We start from the raw sequence: 10,347 nt of genomic DNA on the forward strand, positions 1-10,347 counted from the left end.
TAAGTAGTTGAGGATGGCAAATCCCCTGTTTGGGGGTCAAATGATATCTGTATTTCCCACCACTGCTTTTTTTTGTTTTAAAGCTATTAAAATCAATTACATTTAAAAAGAAAAATAGCTTTTTTCCTCTTCAATTTCTTCAAAATCTGGGGAACAGCATGTGCAATTTGAAGTCAATTACATCAGGCTTGTCGTTGCAATAACAGATGCGGAGCATTATTCCTAGTCCTTAACCAAAATAAAGGTGGAGCGGGTGGGGTGAAGTTATTCTCCAGTTCTCAGCTACCTTTTGATTTTGATTTTTGATTTTATTCTTTTAGCCCATCATCCCTATATTTACACAAAATGCTTGTGAAGCATACAGGAACATTGGAAAGTCAAGTGAGTATCAAGAAATGTGCTTTCAGGCAATAAAGATTTTATAATAATATACATTTTTTAAGAAACAGAATATCTTTTTACTACCTTTTAGTAGAGTTTATTTAGTGTACACTGATCTGCAAAAGCTGTGCTGCCCGTCTCAGGACTAAGTGAACATGTCCTTGTGTCAGGGAAGTGACATCGGAGCCAGAGGGAGTGAAAGGGCTCCAGAGGGGTTCCAGGGAGCGTCCCGGGAGGGAGAGAAGCAGCACATCTTCTGGGGAAGGCAACCAGTGGAGAGGGGGGGGCAGATGGGGGAATCGGCTAAGTTTTTTCTTAGATTTAAAAGATAGCTATAATCTATAAAAGTGGTAGGAACCCCAACATGGAGGGGAACTGAGCAGGAAAAATACCATATTCTGCAGTCTATTTTACAACTTATGACCTTGATTTTTAAAGAGCAGAGAAGAGCTGGAAGAATACGCTGCTTTTTCTTTTCCAAAGGACTCATACTATTTAACTCTTCCTCTCTGGGATGGATTGACTGGAATTGCTAAAACTCAGAATGCCAACTAATTTCAAATTTGATATGGGATCGCTTTCTTACAGACTCTTTTCCCTTTCATACATAGGGCTGACAAGATGGTTATATGAGAAAACACGGTTTCTCTACCTTCCCGTATATGGGCCACTTCCAGTGAAACTGAGGACATATATTGGAGAACCCATCCCATATGATCCAAATATAACAGCTGCAGAGCTGGCTGAAAAAGTAAGTTAACTCTACACCTGGAAGTAAAAAAGCAGGATTCCCCCCCCCCCCGTTGGTTTCTCTTTTTCAGTTCTATAAAATGGTTTCTGCCTACTGACTTGCTCATTATATATGACCAGAGATATAGACTCCATTCTACTTTTTACCCATGCCCTGCTGTGCTGTTTTCAGGCAAGGAACCAGGAGGTGACTGTTTTTTCTCACTAGCCCTGTCAGCCATTGCCATTCTAAGAGAACGAGGGAGGTTTCCATAGTGAGTTCAGGCACCTCTTTTTCTGGAAAAATAGCACTGAGCATAGTGAAATATAACTCAATAGCATTTCTGCAGTTTTCCTCACATAGCTGGGGGGAACAACCATGCAGGAAAACTAATACGTACCAAGCAGCCCAAGGAACTTATGTTTGGTTGTATCTCTGCCATTCTGATACAGTGCTCTTGGTAAAAAAAAAAAAAAAAATGTAACTGAAAAAAAGGGATTCTTTATTCTAATGGTTCTGATCCCTTTAGCATTTCCTCACAGATATGAATAACTGTGAATATCCATTTTGCAATATATTGATATAATACAATATTCCTTTGTTCTTCTTTCAACAGACAAAGACTGCAATTGAAAATCTTCGGGATAAACACCAAAAAAGGCCAGGAAATATATTAAGAGCTATTTCAGAACGGTTTGATAAGTATTACAAAGCTGACTAGTCCATATAAAGCAGTTGTAATGTTTATGATCATGCATCTGTAATAGAAAACTTCAATTATTATGTAATTAAAGCTAAGTTAAGATACACAGAATTGTGCTGGATTGTATATTAATTATTGTGAAAGGTCATTAGGTCATTAGCTCAGCCCTTGGTGTACATGCTGAAGGGCCTAAGTGCCTTCTTGTCCTATCCTGCAAAACTCACAGAATCCCCCATTTGGAGTCTTACACTGGTAGCACCAGAATCAAAGAGTGTAATGGGAAGGTGAGTGTTTAATTGAACCTCGAAATAATGCTATATATGAAAGAGTAATGTTTACAAATCTTCTGTATCAAAACAGTGACACTTCTTTTATGTTTATAAAAGGCTGTTCCAAGATCTGAGCCCTGTAAAGCCTCTCCTCCTTCCAGAGGGGAGGGATTGCGAGCGGGAGGCGATTCCCGTGTCACGCAGGGGGCATTCTGCCCCCAGCACTCTCATCATTGCTGGTGCGCCACGCCTCCCAGTTGGGCACCCAATCAGGGGCCACCACAGGGGCATGGTTTAGCCGCTCAAATGCGGCCGCGCCAGCTCTCCCCACCATTGCGCTTCAGATTTTCCACGAGTCAAGTGTTCCTGCTCATCATGATCTTGTTTCAGCCAAGCACGTGGAAGAGTTACAAATTCGGAAGTTCCTGTTCCGATTCTGGAGTTGTGAGGTTTGGAGGAAGGGGTCCAGTGATTTTACCTGCACTTGTACTCTTATTTCGCCTTCGTAATTTTTGTGGGGCATCTGGAGGGTTCTTGGCTGTTGTTTTGCTTTAGTTAGAGTGAGGTTTCGGGTGGCTGCGGGTCGCTCCAGCACTGCCGACAGCACTGTTCTCCCAGCCTCCTCACCAATCCGGCAAGCCTCTTGGGCTCGGGTGGCGGTTAGGCATTGGAATGTGTTTTTGGTGTATGGAAGGGCAAGCTGTGGCCATCGCCTACCCCTTCGCTTATGAGTATTCCGTTAAAGGAATCCGGCGGTTGTGGATCCTGTCCGATGCCCTGTGTGGTTGGGAGCCATGGCATGACCCTCGGTGACATCAGGGGAGAGCTTATAGTTGTTTTTGCATCAACAGGCTCCCCCTACTGGTGGTTAACCCCTCATCAGACTCACCCCTCTCCAAGTGGGTGGAGTCAAATTTGCTGTGGTCCAATGCCTAAGCCAATACCTTCTCACATGCTGTAATCAATAAAGTTGTGGCCTTTTCTTGATCTGATATACTGTGTCCACGTGTCTTCATTACCCAAGCGGGGATCGGGTCCTCAAATCACAACACAAATCTTTCTGCAGAAGCTCTTGTGTATGCTCATTGAGTCTCAGGACTTGGACAGCATAATGACGATACTAAAACACTCACTTGCTGAACAAGAACATGGAATACATGGAGTAGGCTTTGTTGCGTGGCAAGTCCCCTCCCCCCAAGTGAAATGAAGACACTGGACACATTATTTAAGGTTAATGGGCATAAAAGGCCACAACTTTATTTATTACAGGAATTGGAAGGAGCATTGGCTCCTATTGACTACCCGGCATGTGGACCGGGAAGGGTTATCCACCAGCCATGGGAGTCCTGTTGAAGTACGCCAACTAGTATCCCATGGGTGTCACCGCTCGGGGGCGTGCCGGAGGCCCTCACCTCCCTAGGTTTCAGACAGGGCAACACCCCCCGGAGTCCTCTACCGGACTACCCTTTTCATTGGGGGAAGGTGATGCACTTGTTTCCCCCCTTCATTTGAATAACAATTAACCCCTGCCAATGCCTAACCGCCAATACCAAAGAAGTTGTGACGTTTGCTATGAGGTAGGCGAAAAAACCAAAAGGCTGGAAGTGTGCCAGGTTGGAAAAATTCCTAGGAGGCCCCTTGCGGCAACCAAACAGAGTCCATAGCAAGGTCAAAGCTAGCTAAGCCTAAAGGGTGGATGGGATGGGAAAACCGGGCAGCTGGAACGGGGCAAAGAGGGCGGTCCTCAGGCATACCTCGCCTTAAATGGGCTAGGCCACACCTCCCCTGCCCGCCGATTGGCGGGCAGGGTCACGGACACGCCCGGGGATTCCCTCTTTCCGCGGGGGATAAAACCACCCCCCTTGTGTGTGGGAGGGGGTGGCCTGCAACCCCCCCTCCTCTCGAGCTCGGAAGTGGCTCTATCAAAAACGATCTTTTGAAGCTCTTGTCAAAAGTCCCTACTGGCATTAATGAACGACTTTCAACTCTTTGAATAAAACTCACCAAAAACCAACAGGTTACCATTCTAAGTGCTTATGCACCAACACGGGATGTCGATGAAGACATTAAAGATAATTTTTACTCTCAGCTGGATATCAGGGTTTTATATAGTGCAAGTGTAGAATCCTTTGTTTTTGTTGCAGAAATTAAATCTTGTAGCAGTAAGGGTGTTTCTGATGCTGCTATAGCCTCAGGGCCAAACTCCCTTTCCAACATATGTTTCGATTGGATGTATTGCCATTGTTTTTCACTGGTTAATCCATACTTTACTTGCAAAGTCTTATGTTCCACAAATTTGTAATTTTCATCAATTAATTGATTCAATGTCAAAATACCTTTTTTCATCCAATTTTGCCAAATTATTACCGTATTTTTCGCTCCATAAGGTGCACCAGACCATAAGGCGCACCGAGTTTTTAGAGGAGGAAAACACACAAAAAAATATTCTGAATCAAATGTTGCACTAAACTATTTAAAGCAGCAAAGCGGGCGGCTCCTGTCCGCTTTGCTGCTTTAAAGCGCGCCTCAGAGGAGGGAAAGAAGGGGAATCATGGCTTATCTAAGTCCAGTTAATAATGCTGAGCCTGACTTTATATGCATCTGAAAGCCCTTGACATATATACATTATAATGACATGCCGAGATAAGCCTCCTGCAGAGGAGGAGGGGAGGAGAAGGGAGGGAGCCATCATAGCTCAATGGGGAGAGCATGGAGAAGATCCCATCCCACGTTCAGTCTTTGAAAGATTCTCTGGGTAGGGCTGAGGGTGTGTCTCTTGAAACCCTGGTGAGCCTCTGCCCATCGGTGAAGACAAAACTGAGCTAAATGGGCTCAGGGGTCCTGACGTGATACAGGGAAGGTCCCTCTGTTCCTGTTTAAATTAGCCCTTTCCTCAGAACCACGAGGACTACAATCTTAGTTTGTTTTTAAAGGGAACAGCTGTAACCTCAGTGGCACATTCAGTCCCCGTCTTCTCCAGGCCTGAAGCCCTCTTGAAGTTGCTTTTACAGCTCAGGGGAAAGGGTAGGCAGCCACAGCATCTGTAGACTGTAGCATCCTGAATTAAGGGAGGGAGGGATTCCCATTGCAGCCAAAGGATTGTTTGAGGCCACCACGAAAGAGCTGATCTTAAGCTTGAAACCAGGACTTGCTCTTTAACCATGCTGATCCTCCAGTTGCCAATGCCATCCGTGTAACCTGTGTGAATATCAAGCGTGGGTTGTGTCCAGGAACCTGGATGGATTTCTTTCATGTGTGTGCATGTTTTCATCTTTAAATAAGCAGCCCATGCACGTTTCCGGCTCTTATGGCCATTGAGATTAGCCTGGCCGTCTCAGTGGAAATCTGGGGAGGCTGAGGTGGACTTTCCAGTGGTCAAAGTGTGTTTGTGTCTTCATGCCCGGCATCTATTTCCTGCCCTCTTTCCCCACTGCACCCCCACACCCTGCTTCAAAGGAGGAGGGAAGGAAGGGGAGCCATGGATCCTCTGCTCACAACTACAGCGGATTCCCTACACTTTGAAGCAGGAAAGTGGGAGAGGAGCTGCTTACACGAGTGTAAGCTGCTCCCCTCCCACTTTCCTGCTTCAAAGGGAGCCCGGGAGGAGGGAGGGATGGATGGAATCCCCTTCCCTCCCTCCTCTCCAGCTCAGCAGCAGCGGTTCTTGCTGGCCTTACAATGAGCCGGACGGCAGCCCCATCCATACCTCCTCCCGCCTCGCTGTAAAGCCAGCCAGAGCCATACACACGCTCTACGCAGCTCTTGCTTTAAAGGGAGAGCTGCACAGAGCATGTCAGCAGCAGCGGCTCTTGCTGGCTTCGCTCCCTAAGACACACAGACATTTCCCCTTACTTTTTTTTTGGGGGGGGGTTGCGTCCTTGGAGCAAAAAATACTGTACTTGATTTCCAATTTTTATTTTTGGGTTGGCCCATATTGTTAATTTCTCATGCTGAAAGGGGTCAGACTTATTATTTTTATTTATATTCATCCAAATTTTTATAGGTGCTTTAATAGTCTCCAGGATAATAGGATGTTTCATAAAATTGGAGCCGAGTTTACTCAGCATGTAGGCCAGGTGATATAGTTCCAGATTTGGGAGACCAAAGCCACGTTCCTTAGTTGAAAGTTGCATTTTATGTAGTGATATTTTTGGTGGCTTTGTATCCCATAGGCATGATCTAAATAGTTGATTTGTTTTTTGGAAGTAAAATTTGGGAATATATATTGGTAATCCTCAAAGAATATATAAAAGCTTTGAAACAACATTCATTTTGAGGACATTATCCTTTTCCCAAAGGGAAAGGTTTAGAGGTCTCCACATTTCAATATCAAAAGAAATCTCATTAATAATTTGATTCAAATTTAATTTTACAATTTGGTCTATATCCAATGAAATCATTATACCCAAGTATTTAATAAAGTCTCTGCACTTCCGAACTTGATGGTTTCTATACTATGTAGCCCTTGACCCAACTGGTAAAATCTCTGATTTTGTCCAATTTATAGAATATCCCGATATTCTGCCAAAGGTTTTTATTTTCTCCATAATTTTTGGAATTGTTTCTTCTGGTTTTGTAATAAATAAAAGGATGTCATCCGCAAATAATGAAATTTTGTATTTATCTTTGTTGTGTTTTACACCTTTGATATGCTCATGCTTCCAAACTACTCTTAAGGACCATCTACTTTCGGAGTTCCCTGATAACATTGAGGAACACTGGACCAAAATAAAAACATCCATTGTTGCAGCCCATGAACACCTGGTGGATAAAAAAATGCACAAGAGATCCAGCACTTAGCCAACACTCATGATGCATAGAGTATCTTTAAATCCACAAAGACCATCTATGAGCCACTAAATCATGGCCTATGCCCCCTATACTCAACAGACAGTACCACACTTCTAAAAGATAAAAAAGCTATTGCACTGTGATGGAAAGAACATTACCAACATCTCCTTAACCACAACTCTCTGTAGCTGCTGAAGTCCTCCCACAAATTCCGCAAAAACAAATTAGAGATGAGCTTGCAGTATCTCCAAATCAGGGAGAGTCTTGTACAGCTATTAACCAAATGAAAAACAACAAAGCGAGCGGATCTGATGGGATACTTAACTGTATATGGTGTTTATTGACGTGACTAAGGCCTTCGACACTGTAAATCGTATTTCCCTTTGGACTATCCTTCTGAAAATTAGTTGCCCAGATAACATCATTCGGTTCCTCCATGATAATATGACAGCAACAATCACAGATAACAATGGCTCTCAAAGTGAACCATTCACAGTGCGTTCAGGTGTTAAACAGGGTTGTGTTATCGCCCCAACTCTATTCATTCTATTTAATGCCATGATCCTACATTTTGTCAAAGGGAAATTCTCCACCAGAGTAGAAATTATATATCTAACAGATGGAAAGCTCTTTAATGTGAGTAGGCTGAAAGCAAAGAGTAGGCTGAAAGCTAATAGAGTCTTCCCCAGGAAGGGGAGTCGAACTGCCCTTTCTCAATTCTGTCAGCCAACTCTCAACTGCAGAGTCTGTGCTTTGTTCACTTAGTTCAATTTCTGAGTCTAACTCTTCCCCTGGGCTCTGGGGAGCCACATTCCTGACACAAGAGAGGATGAAGGAAGATACTGAAGTGGTGAAATTCATAAAGAGGCTCTAGATAAGATGACCATTTTGGAATCAAATCAAAAAGATCTGATTCTTTGTCTGAGAGGTATTTCAGAAGATGTGATGTGGAATTAAATGAAAAAATAATAAAATAACTTACTAACCTGATTGAATTGGAAGAAGAAATGGTTAGCGTGGCGGTGGACAAAAATTTTCATGTGAAATCTAGATAGGCTAAAGCAAAAACAAGCAAACAAACTGCTGAGTGACTGTTTGTTGTTTTTTAATTCAGAGAATTCAGGACAGAGTAATACAGATTCACTACCAGAGTAAATAACAAATATTTGACAGATACACTGAAATATAACAAAATCTCTTATTGTTGGGTACATCCTCAAGCACAATCTTTTACATGTAAAGGAAGAAAACAAAGGTGGCGGGATCCCACTGAAGCAGACTAATTCTGGAGAAAATATGGGAAAGAATTAGCAGGAGAAAGGGCATTTTGTTTGGAAGCAGAACAGGAAGAAGAACCAACAGAAGACAAGAGACAAAGACACAAGAGACAAATCAAGAACAAGATGAATGTAAATGGACTGAATAATAAACTGAAAGAAACAAGATTGAACATGTGGTTAAAAAGTTAAATTTGGATGTGATTTGCTTTCAAGAAACACACATTGTGAAGAACCATAAAAGAATTTTGATTAATAAAAGATTGGGAAAGGACTTTGTAGCCTTTGATGCAACAAAGAAGAGAGGTGTGGTAATGTATATAAAAACTGAACTGGATCCAAAGAAGAACATAGAAGAATATTGATAACTCAAATAGCATCAGAAGGAGAAAAAATATTGCCAATACAGTAGGTGTCTATGCACCAAATCAGAAAAAACTGGCCTTGAAGCAATTCTATTGGAAAATAAGAGTTGAAATATCATATTGATGGGAGATATGAATAGTGTAGCTTCCCTGGAATGGGATACGATTATAAGAAAAAGTGATACCAAATACCTGGGGGGGGGGGGAGAGATTCGTCCCATCCCTCTGCTGCTTCATTCCAGTCCCTGACACCAATACTGTCAGGCATCATAAAGACTATCTACCTCTCTTCTCTGTAATAACATTCCCCAACACACCCAATGATTTTCAGATCGAAAGCTTGGGCCTTTGTTCACATCATCTTCAGGAACAAATGCCCAACAAATTCTTAAATCCTGATCAGTCTACTCTGGTATTCATAATTGAGGCTATGGCAGAAAGAAATCAGCTAAGATGGAAACTTGAGTCTTTCAGGAACTAAAAAATAAAGGTGTGTGTGTGTGTGTGTGTGTGTGTGTGTGTGTGTGTGTGTGTCGGTGTGTGTCAGTGTGTGTCGGTGTGTGTAAGTGTAAGTGTAAGCCTGGTTGCTCCAGCAACTCTGGGCGGCTGAGAACATAATAAAAACACAGCAACACATCATCGATTAAAAGCTTCCTAATACAGGGTTGCATTCAGATGTCTTCAGAAAGTTGTGTAGTTGTTTATCTATTTGACAATTGATGAGAGGGTGTTCCACAGGGCGGGAGCCACTCCCAACTACGAAGGCAGCCTGCCTGGTTCCTTGTAACATCACTTCTTGCAGTGAGGGAACCACCAGAAGGCCCTCGGCACTAGACCTCAGTGCGATGGGAGTGGAGATGCTCCTTCAGGTATACCGGACTGAGGCCATTTAGGGCTTTTAGGTTAACACCAACACCAACATTTTGAATAGTGCTCAGAAATGTACAGGAAGCCAATATAGATCTTCCAGGCTGGGTGTTATATGGTGCCAGCGGCCGCTCCTTATCATCAGTCTAGCTACCAGAATCAACACAGAATTAACCTGTGCATCCATGGACAGATGTGAGTTCAAAATGACCCCAAGGTTGTGCACCTGATCCTGATTATTCAATACCTTCTGAATAATCCTATTATTCAATACATGGCAGCACGGCTTAGGTTTGCAAAGTTGCGTCTCAACAAACCACAAGACTTCTGGAACAATGTCCTTTTGACAGACGAGACCAAAGTGGAGATGTCTGGCCTTAATGCACAGCACCACCTTTGACGAAAACCAAACAGCATATCAGCACAAGCAGCTTGGGGTGGTGATTTGGGCTTGTTTTGTAGGCACAGGAGCTGGGAACCTTGTAGTCATTGAGTCAACCATGAACTCCTCTGTATACCAAAGTATTCTAGAGTCAAATGTGAGGCAATTTGCTGACAGCTATAGCTTGGCCAAAATTGGGTCATGCTGTTAACAGGACAAGGATCCCAAGCATACCAGGAAATCTATCACAGAATGTCTGGAAAAGAACAGAATCAATGACCTAGTCAAAGTCCAGACCTCAGACCAATTGAAATGCTGCGCAAGACCTTAAGATAGCTGTGCATAAACAAATGCCAGCAAACTTCAATGAGCTGAAGTGATGTGAGAGACTGATAAAGTCCTACAGAAAATGTTAGCTTCTTATTGTTGCTAAATGTGGTTCTACAAGCTATTTAATAATAAGATGTACTTAGTTTTTCCACACATGGCTTTTCCATATTGTCTTTATTTCTGTTAATAAATGGCACAGTGTAATGTGTCATGTGTTGCTGTTCATCTGAGGGGGTTGTATAATCACATTTT

General features: G+C 42.9%; 1 protein-coding gene across 1 annotated transcript; it reads left to right on the top strand.

Annotated features, from left to right (window-relative positions):
* Positions 1–320: 320 nt before the first annotated feature.
* Positions 321–2,217, top strand: LOC309524472 (DGAT1/2-independent enzyme synthesizing storage lipids-like; the record flags this gene model as incomplete). The annotated part of the gene is made up of 3 exons (XM_082242414.1): positions 321–381; positions 993–1,132; positions 1,728–2,217. Coding segments are annotated over 3 exons (306 nt in total), but the record flags the coding sequence as incomplete, so codon positions are not given.
* Positions 2,218–10,347: the final 8,130 nt, after the last annotated feature.

This window comes from Podarcis vaucheri (genome assembly GCF_965113315.1).
Source record: "Podarcis vaucheri genome assembly, contig: HAP1_SCAFFOLD_265, whole genome shotgun sequence".
In the NCBI taxonomy this organism is placed as follows: Eukaryota; Metazoa; Chordata; class Lepidosauria; order Squamata; family Lacertidae; genus Podarcis; species Podarcis vaucheri.